Source organism: Staurois parvus, unplaced genomic scaffold (genome assembly GCF_062004578.1).
Source record: "Staurois parvus isolate SC_StPar_1 unplaced genomic scaffold, SC_StPar_1.0 ptg000581l, whole genome shotgun sequence".
NCBI classification, from domain to species: Eukaryota; Metazoa; Chordata; class Amphibia; order Anura; family Ranidae; genus Staurois; species Staurois parvus.
Genome location: NW_028318377.1, coordinates 274,086 through 294,406, shown reverse-complemented (window position 1 = coordinate 294,406; position 20,321 = coordinate 274,086). Strand labels below are relative to the sequence as shown.

General features: G+C 42.9%; 1 protein-coding gene across 2 annotated transcripts in view; it reads right to left on the bottom strand.

Moving 5' to 3' along the window:
* Positions 1 to 1,445: 1,445 nt before the first annotated feature.
* The window catches only part of LOC149450133 (uncharacterized), a 35,321-nt gene continuing 16,445 nt past the window's right edge, over positions 1,446 to 20,321 (bottom strand). Inside the window, exons 3-9 of one of the 2 annotated variants that reach the window (XM_089692262.1) lie at positions 18,349 to 18,484; positions 14,752 to 14,840; positions 12,111 to 12,174; positions 10,459 to 10,547; positions 6,637 to 6,749; positions 6,062 to 6,218; positions 1,446 to 2,060 (exon numbers count right to left, since the gene is read on the bottom strand). In XM_089692262.1, the coding sequence (XP_089548388.1) occupies positions 1,942 to 2,060; positions 6,062 to 6,218; positions 6,637 to 6,749; positions 10,459 to 10,547; positions 12,111 to 12,174; positions 14,752 to 14,840; positions 18,349 to 18,484 (767 nt within the window). In that variant the 3' untranslated portion in view covers positions 1,446 to 1,941. Of the gene's footprint in view, positions 2,061 to 2,104; positions 2,651 to 6,061; positions 6,219 to 6,636; positions 6,750 to 10,458; positions 10,548 to 12,110; positions 12,175 to 14,751; positions 14,841 to 18,348; positions 18,485 to 20,321 lie in introns of those variants that run through there. The other variant, XM_089692261.1, reaches the window with a different exon arrangement.

The window sequence follows — 20,321 nt, the reverse complement described above, 5'->3', positions numbered from 1 at the left end:
TGATCAGAGGCCCTGCTTTCCTCTACAAGGCTGTGATGTGGGGCAAAGATACAGATGGTTTATCTGCCAAAGGCTTTTTTGTATTGTAATGGTTTTAATTTTGTATTGAAAACCAAACTGCTAAATACACAAAGCCCAGGGTCAGAGGCAGAGTTGAAAGGATGGTTGAGCTATAAAGAGCTCAGCAGGAGCCAGCAATGGCAATGTTCCCCTTTGGGATTTCTTTTACAGAAATAAATAGTTTGGGTAGTTAGCTGTGTTGAAAAGTCCACTAGTGATGAGGTGCCATTCCTTTCCTCTTCTATGGAAAAAAAATTGAATGGTTAGGAGTACTGTATGATCCTAGGGGGTGAAATATTGCTTTTAAGTCCCTGTGTTCATCTATTTGTGTCAAGGCTAGCCTCAAAACTGTCCTAGTCATGCACCAGCCTTAGTCCATTTACTTCTGTTGCAATGCATTAGGGCAGCCCATTCATTTGATGGGCTTCCCCATACACCACAACACACCACAACTTCTGCAAGTAGCACAACACAGGTGCACTAGGAAGATGGGTACTATTCCAGGCCTGGAGTGGTTAAAAAAGTGTGGTAGTATTTATACCCATGGCATTGTCCATAATCTAATAGTGTGATTTTATATATATTTTGTTAAAAAAAAAAAAAAAGTGTTTTAAGAGTAATTTAGAGCAATTGAAGTATTTTGTTTTGGATAAAGTAAAAAAGGATTATAACACCTGTGTGTGTGCACCCCCCCTCCTATGCTTTTGAGAGAACATGCTGTGGCCAAGCAAAACAAAATTATAGCTTTTTGGTAAAGCCCATCATTCTACTGTTTTCGGGAAAAGCAATGAGACCTTTAAGGAAAAGAATACAGTCAAACATGGTGGCGGTTCACTGATGCTTTGCTGCTTTAGGCCCTGAATATCTTGACCATGGGCATGGCATTATGACATCTAAAGACTACCCAACAATTTTTAGGTGCAATATAGGGCCCAGTGTCAGAAAACTGGGTCTCTGTCAGAGGTGTAAGCAGTAAAAGCTTAAAGCAGTACGATGACCCAAAGCACCCAATAAATGGTTTCAGACAAACCACTGGGGAGTACTGAACTGGTCAGCAGTGAGTCCAGATCTCAGTCCAATACAGCACCTGTGGGGAGATCTCAAAATAGCAGTTGGGAAAATGAAACCTTCCAAGCTGAGAGAACTGGAGCAGTTGGCAAAAGAAGAGTGGTCCAAAATTCCAGTAGAGAGGTGTAAGAAACTCACTCATGCTTACAGGAAGCCATTGATTTCAGTTATTCTTTCCAAGGGGGTGTGCTTAAAAAAAAAAAAAAATGTAATTGAAGGTGCCAATCAGTTTGTCCCATCCATTTTTGGGGTTGTGTGGAATATGGCAGATTTTTGGCTTTTTTGTTTCTCACCAATACTAACAAAATAAATAAATATGAGAATGCCTAAACATTTGTAATTGCAACAATGTTCTGGGGGAAGTCGTGCATTATTTGACAGAAATGCAGGGGTGTCAAGCGTTTGGCCATGCCTGTAGCTTTTGACTTGCACTTGAAGCTCTGCACAGTTCAGTATGAAACCTCTTCAAGAACAAGTTTATAACTGGCTGGGGGCTACGCTATACATATAACTACACCAGTTTAAGTCTTTATGCAGAAGGGCATTTTGAAAAGAATCCAACATTTTACATAAAACATTCTAGCAGACATTATGCTCACTTTTACTACTTGGTGGCATGTGGCAAGCACCTCCTGACATAGTGCAATATGAATATAGCTTGGGACATTAAATAAAAATAAAAAAAAAAAAGTGCTTGAAGTAGGTTGTAGAGTAACAAATGGTCCACCGCATAATATTACCATTCAGGACTGGCAAGTAAAAGCAGAACTCCAGCCACACCATTTGTCCAGTTTTTGAGTGGGTAAGAGAATATCAGCTTTTTGCTTTCTGTATGCCAGCTGCCCTCATATACTGCCCCAAGAAAACAGGAGATGAGGGGGGGGGTAGTCCCACCTTTTGGGATTTTCCCCTTACTTGTCCTGACAAACGGCCTACAAGAGGACAAATAAAGCAAAGGTTATGATCCAGAAGGTTCACTGCAAACATGTTACAAAAAACACAAAACTGATCTTTTTTTTGCTCATTTTTCCTGTTACAAAGATAATCTGCACAGTTTTCACCAGATTGTAGTATGTTTTAAATATTTTACAAGGTATAACCACATCTGTTAATAAAAAAATCTTCAGTTCTGCAAGAAAAATATGCTATATTACAAAAAGGCATTAAACAATCAACGAACAAGCATCTGCCATGTACAAATCACCAATATTTACATTCTCTACTATACAGGGTCCCATCTGTACACTATACAGGTTCAGGAATCTAGTGGGTACATTAAATACAGATTATTCACAAACTGTACAGTTTTTGTTTTTCTTTTTCACCATTACTAGGTCTTGCAAAGTCTGAGCTAGTCACCATCCAGCATACACAGGTTCAGCATCGTATCTCATCCCATAGTTGGAGCTTGATGAAGGTTGTGGCTGTAGTAGTGGAGAATTCGGACTGCCAGTGGTCATAGGTCGTCTTTGCGCTGCCTGTCTATACTTCTTTGCCACACAAATCACAGCAACCAAAACCACTGTACAGGAGAGAATAGCAACAACTACTAAAACCATGGCAATAATGAGAATTTCATAACCCGTGGAAAAAATCTCACCTCCCATAAACTATAAAGGATATTAAGATTCACCAACTTGTTGCTGCATGACCAAATAAAGAGAGCAGGCCACAGGTAGGATATACTCACAAGGGTCAGGATCTGTGAAGAATTCCAATTTCTTCATTTTATAGCAGGACATAGAATTACTGTATTCTAAAGCTGTTTCACAGGAACACACTAGCAGTAATTCAAGCACATATAGTGGGGGGAAATAAGTATTTGTTCCCCTTTAGACTTTGTAAATTTGCCCACTTAAGAAATGAAGGGTCTATAATTAGCAAGCACAGAGGTAAGTCATTTCTTTTAATTGGTTACCAGTTTTGCACACATTTCAGGAGGGATTTTGGTCCACCCCTCTTTACAGATCTTTAAATCCTTAAGGTTTCTTGGTAACTCAAAGTTTCAGCTCCCTCAATCCTAAAAAAAAAAAATTAAATATGGAGGTCTGGAGACTGGCTTTATGACCTTAATGTGCTTCTTGAGGCACTCCTTTGTGAGTATGTTTTGGGTCATTTTCATGCTGGAAGACCCATCCATGACCCATCAGCACTGTTCTGGCTGAGGGAAGAAGATTCTACAATACTTGGTCCTCAAGGTGGCAAAGACAGCCTGTACCTTTAACAGAGAAACAGCCCAAAGCATAATGTTTTCATCTCCATGCTTGACTGTAGGGATGGTGTTCTTAGGATCAAAGTCAGCATTTTTCTTCCTCTAAACATGGCGAGTCGAGTTATTGCCAAAGAGCTCAATTTTCGGTCTCGTCTGACTACAGCACTTTCTCCCAATTCTTCTCTGAATCATTTAGATGTTCAGTGGCAAACTTCATACAGGCCTGTAAATGTGCCTTCTTGAGGAGGGGGACCTTGCAGGTGCTGCAGGATTTCAATCCATGGCATCATATTGTGTTACCAATGGTTTGGTTACTATGGGCCCAACTGCCTTGATATGATTCACAAGCTCCTCCCATGTAGTTCTGGGCTGATCCCTCACTTTTGTCATGATCATCCTTAACCCATGAGGCAAAATCTTTGCTAGAGCTCCACACCGAGGGTGATTGACAGTTATTGTATTTATTCCATTTGCAAATAATCGCTCCAACAGTTGTCTACTTCTCTCCAAGCTTCTTGCTGATGGTCTTCTAGCCCATTCCAGCCTTGTTCAGGTCTACAATGTTGTCCCAGACGTCCTTTGACAGCTCTTTGGTCTTGCCCATGGTGGTGAGGTTTGAATGGAAGAAAGATTCTGTGGACAGGTGTCTTTTATACACATAACAAGTTGTCATTAGGAGCACCTTCATAAATTGACAGGACTAATCTGTGTACCATATGTACACATAGCCAGTCTGTGGGAGCCAGAATTATTGTTGGTTGGTAGTGGATCAAATACTTATTTTACTCACTGAACTGTAACTCAATTTATATCATTTGTATAATTTTTTTTGGTTGATATTATGTCTCTCATTTAAAATACTCCTATGATAAAAATTATAGACCCTTCATTTCTTTGTAATTGAGCAAACTTTCAAAATCTGCTCAGGGTCAAATAATTATTTTCACAACTGTAAGTTTATGCTGCCGGCAGGAGACCAGACAAAGCTAGTATACTTTCCCCTGTGAGTCTGCAGATTGTGACCGGATTCTGTTGGCTGTACAGAAACCACCCTTTGACCTTGTCAGGGATATTACCCTATCTACCCCCACTCACAAGATTAGCTTCCTTGCTACCCTTACCTCTGCGAGGTAGCTAATGGATTTGCTGGCCCTAACCTGTAAAGATCCCTTTCTTATGTTAAAGAGATAAGGTCATCTTGAAGCCTTTCCTCTCAAGGTAGTTTCTTCCTCAGCTTAACCAGTTCTCCCATCTCTATCTCCTGTTCCATAACATCCCAAAAATATTCCTTTACTGTATGGATGTGATGGCACTGTTCAAGTTATCTTTCTGCTACTGCTTTTTTTTTTTAGATAGACTCTTCATCATTCTGGAGAGTCCTTGTAGAGGACAACAGGATTTGTTTTTCCACTATCTCCAAGTGGATTCAGAAGCTCATCATTCTATCCTACAGGCTCAACCTTCCCTGTCAGAGTGCATTCCACTAGGATCAGTTAATGCTTCATGGACTTTCAGCATCAGGTATCCATTTCTCAGATTTGCAAGGCTGCCACCTGGTCTTCATACATTCATCAAGTTTATTAGGTGGATGTTCAGCTTTGGCCATCTTCAGATGGCTATGTGAGCTTTGTTGGGCCTAGCTCTTAACATCTTGTTCACACGGGCAGTTCATGTTTGTTTGCCATGTTACCCACCCCTCACTTGGACTGCTTTTGAATATTGGATTTATTGACCTATCATAAAATCCATTTTTGGAGTACATTGGTCCACTCCTACCATTGCTTTCTACCAAACTGTAACGTGATGGGGGTGTTATGAATTATACTAGGCTGTCCTCACAGTTTTTGCCTGAAATACGTGCACCTTAACGTATTACAAGAAATGAATGTTGCAGTAATTAAAAATCCTATTATTCGTGGTTTTCGTTTTTGGGTAGAGTAGGGAAGGATTAGGACACCCCTCAGGCTTTTATTGATGTCTGTGTCCCCTCTGGGCAGTTTCACCTCCTCTAAAGATCCTGGCGACATTGTCACTGTTACAGAAAGTGGTGGAATATCCAATATTAACAGTTGCACACAGAACACGGAGGAGAGGGTACATTTTGGAATGATGGCACTTGTTTGGGTAACAACTGGGGAATATCCTCTCTTACTCTATAGTACAGAAATTAAGTAATATCTCCCCAATGCAGACACAAACAAATGGGTTTTAGTCTCTCTCAACTTCTTCCACTACCAATCTCAAGCTTGTGCTAGCTACAATACATGGCTTATGCAAGTTCAGTTCTCCCACCTTGACCTTCTTCCCTAACACAAGGTGGCAGGACACATTAGTGGGCTGAGCTTAGTATGTATTAACTTTTTTTTTTTTTTTTTTTTTGCCCATCACAAAAGGGAACTACTTAAACACTTCTAGGTTGCAAGCCAGAAGTGTGAATGAGGAAGGGAGGCTGCTGGGCTTTGAGAAAGTTACATGCATTAAAAAATCTGATGCTTTCTCTAGGCGAGAACTCAACTCTTGGCGTGACTACCTCAAAATAGCACCCAAGTTTAAATAAAACCTAGGAACTGAGTGGTTCCTACACTTTCATAAGCATTGTTGTATGGAATAACAGTTAGACAGAGGGTCTCATTTTTTATTTGATAAAATCAGGTTCATGGGTTTGAGGTAGGAAGATAAGCCACTTTTATGTAAGTAAGGCAGCACTGTGTTCTAACTTACCAGCTGCACAGACGCAAATAAGCAGGATCGTGAGAGGGGCCAGTGTACAGGAGTCCCCAGATTTCTGCAAGAACGTCTCCATACAGTAACTGGGCTCTGTGCTTCCTTCAGGGCAGAACGCATCCTCTGGACAGGTTATAGGACTGATGTCAGGGCTCTGCACAGAGAAAACATTGCACTTAGGTTAATTGACAGCTATTGTATCCTTGGAAAGACCAAAAACAGAGAAGGCAGGTGCTGTCCTTTTGGAGATTCTGTAGGTTCTAGAATATTATTTGACACCTATACTGTAAGACCTGCCCTTATTGTGTATGACCACAGTATGTATTTGCTTCCTTTTGTACTTTTGAATATACAATTGACAGCATTTTGTGGTATTTAAAAAAAATAATCCAGTTGATTCTGCTAGATATCAGTGTAATACAATTTATAGCACACATGTACATGGAAGTTGGGTGTACAAGTCCCTAAAAAGCACAATATAGAAAAATTATGTAATGTTGATTTGGAATCGCCAAGTACTGAACAGGAAAACATCAAAGCAATGTGGAATAATGCATCAGCAATCTACATACCGGACAATAGTGATTTATAGGACACAAGTTACAGTGATCTGCTCCTGAGTCCACCTGGTATTTACCGTCTTGGCAATACAGACATCTTGGGTCTCCAGGTCCTTTATACATTCCTAACAGAAGGGGGAGATATACAGGTTATTCATGCTACATTTACACAGGTCCCTACCACTGTGACATTTCCTCAAGCTAAGCTCACTGCACTCAATTTAAATTTAGGACCTTGCATGGGTCTGGTTCAAATACCTAAACTCAAAACCCTCAATAGGTACCTACACAGTTTTCAAAAAAGCCCCCTATTCTATTTGCAGTGGTGAGCTTCTACCTTATCTACAACAGAAAGCACCCTATCTTGTTTGCAGGGGCCTCCTCCCTTATCCACAGCGTGTAGGACTCTACTGTTTCTGCAGTGGGAGCTTCCTACCTCTCTGCAGAGGTGAGCCCTTCTTACCTGAAGAGGAAAGCCTCCTATCCCATTTCCAATGGTGAGCCTTTCCTATATGCTCAGCAGAGAACCCTCTACCTGTCTGCAATAGTGAGCCCCTCCATTATCCACAATGTAGAGCCCTCTACCCTGTCTGCAGTGGGGAGCCCTTTACCCTGTCCACAGCAGAGTGCACCCTACCCAGTCAACAGTGGCCAGCTCCTCCATAATCCACAGCGGTGAGTCCCTCTTTAAAATAACAGCAGACAGCCCCCTACCCACTGTGGGGAGCACCTTCCTTATCCTCAACAAATAGCCCTCCATCATGTCCACATGGCTTAGCCCCCACCTCATCCATTTCCTCTATAAATACAAAGTACTACTTAGTATTGCACCCAGCGGTGCCTAGAAACTGCCAGTCTCTGACATTTCCTTGCTACCTACAATAGCAGTGTAAATACTCATGGTCCATGTGGAGATTCATTCCTACCCAGCTCCTACTGTTACAGTTGGTAGTACAAGTTTCTGTATTCTCACACCAGCTATGCATTGTCCCTTTTTTTCATACAAGCTGGGTGATCGATAGTCCCGTAGACCATGGGTCTCAAATAGATCGCCTTACATGTGCGGTTCTTACTTTGTTAAAGGTTTTTATGCCTATTATAATTTTTTCCTTGTTCTTCAATTGCACCCTATTTGGTGGGCAACCAACAAAGTGTACATGTTATTATGTTTTTTACTTTTTCCATCTTAAATAAAATGTATTATGAAAAGAAAATGGAACCATTTGCCATTCCCAATAATGTCCTACATTTATTTTCATTACATACATTAATTTTCATTTTATATTAGATAAATTACATACCAGCTACATAAGTATTTGAATTACCTATGTGCTAAATCACACCACAAATCATTACCAGTGTCCAAATCACACCCATTTCATGCTACATAGACTGGGGTGACACCAGCTAATTCTTGTAGCTTTGCAACTTCCCAAGTAACCAGAGTGCTCTTTGGACCATAAAAGATCATCACCCTGCTGAGGTCCTCTCTTTGTCCCTTCACCAAGACCATGCTCAGGTCCTCTCTTCTCTCCTCCTACATCATCATCATTCCAGAGGTTCTCTTTGCATCATCACGCCGGCAAGGTCGTCTCTCTTTGCATCATCACGCCGGCAAGGTCGTCTCTCTTTGCATCATCACGCCGGCAAGGTCGTCTCTCTTCGCATCATCACGCCGGCAAGGTCGTCTCTCTTCGCATCATCACGCCGGCAAGGTCCTCTCTCTTCGCATCATCACGCCGGCAAGGTCCTCTCTCTTCGCATCATCACGCCGGCAAGGTCCTCTCTCTTCGCATCATCACGCCGGCAAGGTCCTCTCTCTTCGCATCATCACCCCGGCAAGGTCCTCTCTCTTCGCATCATCACCCCGGCAAGGTCCTCTCTCTTCGCATCATCACCCCGGCAAGGTCCTCTCTCTTCGCATCATCACCCCGGCAAGGTCCTCTCTCTTCGCATCATCACCCCGGCAAGGTCCTCTCTCTTCGCATCATCACCCCGGCAAGGTCCTCTCTCTTCGCATCATCACCCCGGCAAGGTCCTCTCTCTTCGCATCATCACCCCGGCAAGGTCCTCTCTCTTCGCATCATCACCCCGGCAAGGTCCTCTCTCTTCGCATCATCACCCCGGCAAGGTCCTCTCTCTTCGCATCATCACCCCGGCAAGGTCCTCTCTCTTCGCATCATCACCCCGGCAAGGTCCTCTCTCTTCGCATCATCACCCCGGCAAGGTCCTCTCTCTTCGCATCATCACCCCGGCAAGGTCCTCTCTCTTCGCATCATCACCCCGGCAAGGTCCTCTCACTTCGCATCATCACCCCGGCAAGGTCCTCTCACTTCGCATCATCACCCCGGCAAGGTCCTCTCACTTTACATCATCACCCCGGCAAGGTCCTCTCCTTTCATCATGACCCCTGCAAGGTCCTCTTTCCCTACTTCAAGCACTGCAACATAAAAAACACTAGTTACAGTGACAATTTGACAGCTCGGTTCTGCAGAGGGCAGACACAGCTGGGCAATGCAGAGGCAAGTGCCCACTCTGCCTCAGGCCAGCCCTGGCTGTAAGCATCTGTATTTACCTTAGTATGAGTAGTGGGTAAAATAGTGCTTTTATTTCACTGTCCAATTTCAGCCTGGGGTGGGGAGGAACAACCTTGTACTACAGTTGAGAAAACCCATGTCATGTTCGCTCTATTGTTCACACGGGCCAAGTAGGCCTCAAGACAGGATGGACAGAATTACAAGTCCTTTTGCAGGTTAAACATTTCCAACATATGCATTTAGTGACAGAGGTGTGGGTGGAATAGAACACACTCACAGATCAAGACGGATTTAAGGGCCCCTGACCAAGAGCTTTTTGATTTTGGGGCTGAAAAACCATGAAGTCAGATAAGGGGAAGACCACAGGGCAATAATTACAATACCGTGAGGGACATGCAGAAATATCCCTTGATGTGCCCTATTGCCACCCTGTTCAGAGGCACAGGGCAGCAATCTAGTACAGTAAGGGCTTTGTGCAGAATCACGGGTCACAATCCGGGTACTGTGAGTAGCAGGCCACAATCACAATCCCGGGTGACTGGGCAACAGTCCAAGCATGAGGGACAGGTGGCAATCTGGTATCGCAAAGACAGTCCAGAGTCAAAGGGTAACAATCCGGGTCCAGTGAGCAGCAGGTCACAAACTGTTACAGCAAAGTCCAATGGCACAGGGCAGCAATTCAGGGACTCACCAGCCAACAGTGGCCTCAGCAGAGGAAATGCAGGCAGAGTGGCAGGAAAAAGAAGGTCCAGAGGGCAGAAATCCTTCCCCAACTAATCACAGGTCCTCGGAGGGCTGTGTGTGCTGGCTGGAGCTTCAAGACCACAGAGGCAACAGTTGAAACTGAGTGTCCGGAAAGCCACACAGACAATGCAAAACTACAAGTCACAGCAGTGCAGAAAGCAAAGTGCAGCCATGAGCTCCTCTGTCCATTACAGAGGCAAGCTCTAAACATTATGCCACTCTTTGTTACCTAGTCTTTTGAATTCAGACAAAGACCTCAACTGAAACTCAACTGGTGAAGAGGTGTGTGCCTCTATCCTGAAGCAGGATGCAACATGTGCTTCTTGAGGGCAGCCTCATGTCCTACCCCTTGTGGGGACACAGGAACTCACGAACCAAATTACGCACATAGGTTGACTTCATTATACACTGCGTCTGGATTAGAGAATGGCAATTTCATAAAAGAAAAAAAATCTAATATTTCTGATCTCCATTACACATTTAATTTGTGTATTAAGCAGTTTTCCTGGAGATCAGCTTTCAATATCATAGGAAAATTAGATCTGTATTTTACCGGGGCTACATGGAGTGCAGTCTGCTGAACCGCCCTTTACAGCGTCCTCCCCAGCAGGACATGGAGCACAGCTGGTGCAGCTGGTAGTACTGGGGAAAAAAAAGGAACAGGATTAGCACATGAACCCATTGATGTGTGTATTACATCACAAAAAATCATCATACAACTCCATTTTGCCTGTTTTTTTTTTACATTTTCAAGTGTCCCCCCACCCCTATTGTTTTCCATTGAGAGATGGCATCTCCTTTATAAACAGAATTTAAAATGTCTGTATTGTGAGCTTGTCATACAGCTTCATTCATTTCCATGGCAGATGCATTTTTGTCAAAATGCAGCTAAAAATACTGCTTGCAGAAATTTGCTAAATTTACCAACAGCTAAGTAGTGCGAGGATCTATCTAAAGCACCCGTTCAATTTAAATCTAATCATTCAGGCCGATGCGCTACGTAGTTGTTAGTAAACCTACTGCAGATTGCACAGTCACACTGTAATATGTCTTTATAGAAGCCAGGAATTAAAGTTCGTTCCTCATCCCTGTGACATGTTTTCAGCTGACATTGGGTTCAAGTCCACTCAGCTGATTCAGGCTCTGGATCAATCCTGACTTTACAGCTGGGATCCACCCAGATACCTGGAGCGGTAGCTGGCACAATCTCTCAGCGAATTGCTGGAAGACTGGGTAAGCTGATCCCGTCCCCTCCACAACCCAGCTCTCCAGTGAGTGCTGGAGGGACAGAGCAGAGAGCTGGTGACTGACAGTCACCAGCTCTCTGCTCAGAGCGGAGGGGAGAACTGAGTAATCAGCAGTGTTTGATTGCTCAGTTCTCCATGCAGAGGTAATAATGGGGGAAGGGAATCGAAGCTGCATCCACCTAGGTAAAAATGCTTGTTTTTTTTTTAAACCTATACTACACTTTTAAATTCAAAGTGATATTGTGAAGTTGGCAGAGAGGGCAATTTACAAAGTCCAGGCTCCAGGAGGAAGATTCACCCATCCTATATGCAAGAAACTAACTGGATAATATGGAGTGGGTTACACAGAATTTAGATTAACCACTTGCCGAATGACTACTAAAGCGCGGTTGTTCAGTTCTGGGAGGGAATCTATTGACGTCTTCCCAGCACCACGCACCCGCTGGAGTGCACACCAGGTATGTTTAGTAATCGCGGTGTCCTCCAGACACAGCTGATCACAGAGAGAGGTAAATAGCCAATCATAGTGGCCCTTTACTACATGGACAGCCGAGTCCAATCACAGCTGATCACAATGTAAACCACACTTTCCAGTTATCCGCTTTTCCTTTCCTCATGCTGTCACAGCGTGAGGAGAGGAAAGCCGGTAACTGGCAAGTGTGAAAGGGGACATCTACACTGAATCAGGGCACTGACCATCAGTGGCCTGATGATCAGTGCCACCTATCAATGCCAATCAGTAAACAGCAGTGCTACCAGTTGGTGCTGCCTATCAGTGCTTCCCATTAGTGAAGCTTCATCAGTGCCCATCAGTGACAACATTTTATAGAAACTAAGAAAAACTTTTTTTTCCCCTTCAAAATTGTTGGTCTTTTTTTTTGTTTGTTTAGCACACATGGGATGGGAAAGAGCTCTGTTTAAAATATTGTAGTCTTATAGGAAAGAAAAATTAACTTGCTTGCAAAATGACCCCGGTGCACACGGCTGGCATTGTGTGGCATTCTGAACTGAAGAAAAGAAACCTTTAGGAAGAAACAAAACTCTGGTTAGATCATGGTTTAAATTGGCCCACCTCACCACAACCTGAAAGGATGAACATTTCTAACATTATAAGAACTAACAAGTCTTCGCTACCTGTTTATAGGTTTTGGATGTGTCTATTATTTATCTGGTTTGAGAGGGGGCGAGGCGCAGGAACCAGGCTAAATTTGACTGTGTGAAAGCAGAGACATCAGAAGAAGTTGCTGATCCTTCTGAGCAGAAGCAGCAGCAACATCTTGGCAATAAGACTACCCAGAGGCAGGGCTGGTTCTAAGAAAAAGGTTCATGCAGAAACAGGAGGATGTTCAACTGATCTGGCCATATGTGGTCAGATCAGGTAATATTTATATGTCTAAAGGTCCTCCCCCGAAGTCTACACCTCCTGCCTGAGAAGTCTTGGCCAGGGATTGGCAAGGATGTTTTTTTTCCCCCATCCAATCACTACTGGTTGATGCGGAAGGTGTCAGCAGAGGAACAAGTATCCATGACCATTCAAAGTAAAAATATGCATGCTCATCTAGCACCAATTGCTACAATAACCATCCAAACTCTGGATAATACAACACCCAACACCACAACACTGGACCATACAAACACCCAAACAACACTGGACCACACAACACAATACTGGACCACACAACACAATACTGGACCACACAACACAATACTGGACCATACAACACAACACTGGATCACACAACACCCAACCAACACTGGATCACACAACACCCAACCAACACTGGATCACACAACACTGGATCACACAACACTGGATCACACAACACTGGATCACACAACACTGGATCACACAACACTGGACCATACAACACAAAACTGGATCGCACAACACCCAAACAACACTGGACCATACAACACAACACTGGATCACACAACACCGGATCACACAACACTGGATCATACAACATTGGTAATGGGTAATGTCTGTAGGCCCCTTAAAGAGACCCTGTCACCAGCCAATTCATTTCAATAAATCTCTTCCCAAAAGATATGTGCATCTAATATTTTAGATGTATGTTATTTACCTGTAAAAGCCTCCCTTGTGTAAATATCTAAAAGCCCTGAGACTACTGCTAGGTGCTGCCATCTTGGATGTGATGTCAGCAACCCCAGAGCTGTCACTCTATAGTATTCCCCTTCACTGCTCCCCCGGAAGCTACATAAAAAAAAAAGGACATGTAGGGGTGTAAAGGGAAAAATCAGTAGCTAGACCAGCACAGAGAATAACTGGACACTCTCAGAAAAATAGAGGGCTTTGAAATGCAAAGAAGTAGGGGCTGTTTTAGGGAATTGACTGTCCCTAAAGTAGTCAAATATTTCAACACTGTATTGCAAATGAATAAGATAATATGAATAGAAAGGAAAATTGCTGTACATAAGCATTTAAAATACCTTTGCTGTGCTGTTACCTGCAATGTTTCAACTTGGCGACAATACTCGCTTTAACCCCTTTGCGCCGGTGCCTCCCGGCCCTTTAAGGGGTTTCTGACGCCGGGAGAGGTTTAGGGTGATGTGACCGACGTGATAGGCTGTCACATGATCGGAAAAGGTCCTGATCGCAAAAAGAGATTGAGACCTTTCCGTAGGACACCGACACATGTGCTGGGAGCGTGCAGAGTGAGCACTCTCAGCATGTTTGCTTACAAATGGTACGCAAATACGCGGCCGCTCGGCGTGAAGGGGTTAAAAATGGAGATCTCCCAAAAAATCTGATGTAAATGTAATAATGTAATATTGTAGCTTATCAATCCTGAATGTGGTGGCTGCATTAGTTTTGTTTTGCTTTTGTTTTTAAGGCTTTCCACTCGTCCTTACTTTAACCTGGTGATCCTGCTAATAACACACTTCCTGTATTAAAGTGTTTCCACTCATGGAGGAGCAACAGAGCTACCTAATGGAGCAGAATTATCAATCAGATTTGTGTTAGCTGCAGTAGCAAATTTAGATGGACTTGACTCCAGCTAACACTTTTTAATCAATTACAGCAAACCATTTTTTTTAACCCCTCCCCCCACATGATAGCATGGGCAGGCGATAGGTGCTCTTTATGGAGACATCAGGGGGTCTATTACACCTTCAATGTCTCCCCTGCCCTCCACAGCAGCTAATCAAGCAGATTGTGCTTGAATATCTATCGCTGAATTCATTCGTCTCCTCCGATTTCACCACAGTCCTGAGCTTCCCAAAGCAATGGGAGCCTGGGAAACCCCAAGAGCCAGTGGTGGACTGCACCTACAGAGACTCTTAACCCTGTCACGTCAGCGACTCCCGGCCCTTTAAAGGGTTTCTGACGCTGGGAGGCGGGGAAGGGTTTAGGGTCATGTGACTGCCATGATTGGCTGTCACGGCAGTCACATAATTGAGAGATCAGCATGAAGAGGTTAAAAGCGATCAGGGGCTCTAGAGCCACCTGATCACTTTTACCTGAAAGCGGATCACGGGCTAATAAAAAAAAAAAAAAAACTTAATTGTTTGCACTGTCAGGGCGGGGCTCTAACCTGTAGGTTATAGCGTACCATCATATAAATACATGACCATACCTTCTTCACACGATGTACACAACGTGGATGCACTTGCATTAGAATAAGATCCTGGCTGACATGATTGGCAAACTTCACTTTTTGAAGTGCTACAGGATAAATAGCAAAAAAATACTATTACAGTACTTCCATATTTAGTGTATTGCAGACATAATAAGCTTGTTAAAAGGCGAGCAGATATGTGGTGTTGATTAATCCGGCCTGTAGATGTCACCGTTTACAATCTAGAATACTTTCTATAAACTCTAAAAGTTAGTTGCAGTTCTTGTTCCTGTTAGGAGATGCTCAGAAGCCTGCATGAGAATTACCGACATCTGAACTTGTTACTAAAGCATTCTAAAAATCTTTAACAGGTTTTCTTGTTAATAAGATTTACATCAATATGAATGGAGGGATTTTGGTGAAACTGACTTGCTAACAAAAAGGTAGCAATTTCTCCATCTGCGAAATCTCAGGCTCCATGCACACTAGCATTTTTTTAAGCTCCTAGAAGCTTCAGCATTTAGGAGCATAAAAAAATAATAATAGTTTTTGTAGAGTTTTTGGGAGCGTTTTCCCGGCAAAAAAAAGAGCAAAAAACACTAAGAAAATTCCTGTCAGCTTTTTTCGAGTTTCTTTTTTCCTTCATGTACTGTAAAAACGCTAATGCTTCTAATGCACAAAAACACTATTGTCAGCTTTTTCATCCACATTTATCTAGTCTTTTCAAGCTTGTAAAAGACGAATATATTATACATATTTATATAAAACACACACACACGGAAACTCTGGCACTGCCCGAGGTCAGTAGTGGGCCCCATGAGATGCCCCTGGTACCTTTTTCATAGGCTTTTTTGAGTTTGGGCAAGGACACAGGGGCCCCATGATCCCCTATTGCCCGGGGGCCCCCATGAGTCGTCAGTCCACCCCTATATCTATCTATATATACACACACATTATATATATATATATATATATATATATATATATATATATATATATATATATATATATATATATATATATATATATATACATATATACACATACATACATACATACATATACACACACACACATATACATACACATACATATATACACACACACTTTTTACATATCCCTAAACAAGCAAGAGATTTAGCCATCAGTGACCACTCTAGCTGCATAAATTCTAAGAAAAAAAAAAAAGAAAACACAACAAGAACTGTCTGAGACACAATTGTAGAGCCTGACTGCTTACAACAATCTGCTCTGTATTTACATAGCGGGCTGCCAAGATTCTGAAAAAAGATGCGATTTATGTGTCTCTGTTGTGAACTTAGATGAATTTCTCCACAATGCCTATAGCTACAGAGATTTTTACTGCTTCTTTAGAATATGTAAACACTTTGGTGTACATAATCTGAGCCCAGAGTCACTTTAAAGTTAAAACTCAGTGTTGCTCAACAACTGCTTAGGCAAAAACAAACAAAACACTAAATTTTGTTCCTTACTATACACTTTCATATCCTATGGTAAATTACAAGTCGTTTTGCTTTAAAAGCAGTTCAGGGTTTAAAAAAAAAAAAAAAAACGCCAGTAGCACTAGCTGTAGCATGTCACATTAAAACTTTTTTTTTTTTTAATAGTATTTTCGCATTAGCATTTTCAACCCATTGGATAACATACTGGGGAGTTTACAGGCTATAGCCAAAAAAAAAAAAAAAACAATGCCCAAAACAGCAGTTTTAAAAACGGCCCAGTGTGCATGAGGCCTTAATAAAAGGACACTAACCTGTTCAGAGTTTCAGCTCCCTGTTAACCTGAACTGCTTCTCTGGTCTTCAGGTCCTGGCAAGTTTACGGTGGGCCCCTGGCTGTGATTCCATGTGGCTTCACCGGGCATGTGTGATCCGTGCTGCACTTTGTGAATGGTCCCGCAGCCTTCTGAGACCCGTGACGTGTCCCGAAAGGTTGCGGGGGGGCAAGAACTTCTGGTGGTTTTCCGAGGTGACAAGTGGGGGCGGGTACCTATCAAAACCAGGTATCTGCTCCCCCCTCCAGAAAGGGAAAACAAAAGAAGGGGGCGGGAATGTAGGGGGGGGGCGGTGAGTATAAATCAGAACTTCCACTTCAGAGTGCCATTGTAGCGCTTACCCTCAAAAGGGCGGCTGGATTTTTGAGTCCCCATTACTTGCACAGCCAGACAACAGGAATTTTCCATCATTCACTCAGTCAAAAGCCAGTCCAGGGTGCTTTGTTTGGTTCTTTGGATTATTAGGGGATAAACTTGGATAAGGAAGGGAAGGTATGGGATGCCCGGAACTGTAGTTGAAATCACTAGGCTGTTCTTCTGTAAGATAACCAGATCAGCTCAACCGATAATGAAGAATTGCAAACACAATGCAGGTGCTGCCTTTCTGTAGCAAAATGCCAAGGCACCTGGCTGCTCCTTAGATTCCTTAAGCAAGAGGTGTAGGGTAGCTGTAGTGGCTTTACGTGGCTCTAAGCTGTCCCTCGTCAGTAAGCAAGCTGGGTATTGCAGCCAGCAGCTTCTGCTCTAACAGGCTCTGGGGTGTGATGGTTGAAGCTACTCAATCCCTTTGGTGAATCCTGAAGTACATGTGACTTCAGAACAGGCCTGCTGCTGGACAGATCCCAGTGGCTCCCAGGATGGCTTCAGCTAAGCCTGACTGAGGCTGGAAGGGTGTGAGGCTTCCGCTGCTTCTCTATCTCCGGCTCTTTCCTTCTACCCAGGGACAGAGCTCCCCAGTATAGGTGTCCCCTCCAGGGAACTGGGCCATGGACTCTTGCTCCCACATGGCCAGGTTCCAGAATATTTATGGCCTGTCTCTCCACCTTCTGGGCTGCCCCTACCCAGGGATTGGAGGAGACTCCATAAATATCCAGGGCTTATATCTGTCCCTCCGCCCCCTGAGTTCTAAAACCCTCCAGCAGTTCCAGAAGCCAGGGGGGAGGCAACAGAGACTCAGTCCTTGGAGCTCTGCTAAACTAACCCTAAAAAAATTATCCCTGGCTTCACTGCCTACTGAGGAGCCCAAGTACATTTTCCTACACTGTACACATAGGGTGCTATACCATCATACAAGCAAGGTTTTTCCTTGTCACGTTCACTCCAGAACACAGTGGGGGAAATTTACTAAAACTGGAGCACTCATAATCTGGTGCAGATGTGCATGATAGCCAATCAGCTTCTAACTTCAGCTTGTTCAGTTAAGCTTTGCCAATAAAACCTGGAAGCTGATTGGTTTCTATGCAGAGCTGCACCAGATTTTGTACTCTCCAGTATTAGTAAATAATCCCAGAGTCTCACTGCGTTCCAGAGCTGTTTGGTAATATGCAACATGTTTATATAATATCCCACTGCATGTCGTCGCACTGCAAGAGTAGATCACCATGCTGTGCAGTGACATGAAGTGTCACCTTGTTCACTTCATAGAGGGAAAAAAACAAAACAAAAAAAAAACAAAAAAAAAAACCAAACAGTGTGATGCGATAAAACACATACCACACCGCCCTCATTTGCAGGCAGCAGTGTTTTGGACTGTGGGCTAGTGTGAATGGGACCTTGAAGTGCAGCAGTAAAAGTTAAATGTCAATTGTTTGTACTACTTACTTGGTATAAAAGCCCTGTGGGCATGGCAGGCAGTCATTTTGACCATTGTTTGGCTGGTAATATCCAGGCAGGCAAGGTAAGCAATATGAAGAGTTTACACAGGCACCAACAGGACAGCACAGACAAAATTCTGTACCTGTAGTTAAAAAAAAAAAAAAAAAAAAAAAAAAAGGAAAATAATAAGGATATAGACAAATGTATTTATTTAAAAAAAAAACAAAAAAAAAAATATTATATATATATATATATATATATATATATATATATATATATATATATATATATATATATATATATATATATATATAAAAATCACATATACATACACACACTACTTTAGATACAATACACAGTGTCTCCAAGAACACTAAAAGTAGACTGGGGCACTGGGTTGATGCCAACTGTGTGCAAAAAAAAAACAAAAAAAAAAACATCAAACATTTCCTCAAACTATTACACCAGCCTATACAAAAAAAAAATGTTCACTACCCCAGTCTATAACTTGCCTTCACAGCAAGGAGCACATGGAAGGGTGACGCATGTCAAACAACAAATAGGAAAAAATTCCCAGCTCTGCTTGCCAACCGGCCTGCAAACAAACCGAATTAACCTGTCTAACAGTATGCAATAAAAACAGGGGTTTGGTTAGCATACAATTGCAAATACATATGTAAGCCACAGAGCCACGTCATGGCACCCCAATATTCTGTAATAAACTAACGCTACAAATTTTGGCCCTAGTATGTGTATGTATGACTGTGAGTTAGGGACCTTAGATTGAGAGCCCCCATAGTAGAGGCACATGTATTTAAATGGATAGACCAAGGGCAGATGGACCTTACGCATGCATTTGCAAATGTGTGCCAACTAAACCCCTGTTTTTAACGCATACTGTTAGACAGGTTAATTCGGTTTGTTTCCAGGCTGGTTGGCTAGTTAGAGCTGGGAATTTTTCCTTTTTGTTGTATTACACCATCCTATACCTCTGACACAGGATAGTAATATGGGGAGCTGGACATGGGTTTTCCCAGGTTATCAAAATGTCATTACTTGAGCTCAATCGGCCTATATTCACCAGCTCACCACAGAGACGGGGATCCCCCAGGAGAGGACATTCACTCAAGGTGAGAAATCCAAGTTTAATAGGTCAAAGAATACCAAAATGAAAAATTCTTAGAAGTCCAAAGTCTTTATTGCTCAACTGGGTAAAACAAGCAGGGCAAAGAATGCATTTTGGGGGGCCACACAATCGCCCCCCTTCATCAGAGCTGAGTGAAATGGCAGAATGTTAAATGGACTCAAAAGCACACAGAGGATGTTCTAAACCAGGGGTGTCCAACCTGCGGCTCACGTCAGCTATGAATGCAGTCCAACACAAAATAGTCAACGAATACAAGATATAGGAGGGGTAAAACATGCAGAGGTTATAGGGCGGTAAAGAAACAACTTCAATATTCTTGGTGAGCCCAAGACTCATAAAGGAGTAGGTTCATAACTGCACATAAAAGAACTCCAAAGAAGTCTATGGTGGAATATCATGTAGGACATGGGTAGGCAAACTTCAAGAGAACATGGTTGAGAAGTCAAAGATCGCCGGGCACTGTGGTGCCACCTCGCACCGGATTTAAACCTCTAATTGCCCCAATCATGTGCATTGCACACCAATCTTGGCTTAAAAATCAGGTGGTAAGGTAGCAACATACTCAGATTGCTTTTCAGGGGAGCAGCAGTGTCTGCTGCACTTGTGAGTGAGCCCTTAGTTGCATTCAGCAGCGATACCCTTCGGGCTTGTTAACACGTTAAAAATGGGGGTGGTAAAACCCTGTAGTTAAGTTGCAGTTTTACCTGCCCCAATTCCTAATACCCCTTATCTGCTGAGGCATTAGTCAAAAAGGTATGCACCTGCTGCAGCAGGAATTAAACACCCTGTTGCTTTTAGTGGGTGCTACTGCCTGCCAATCGCGACCCTGTCA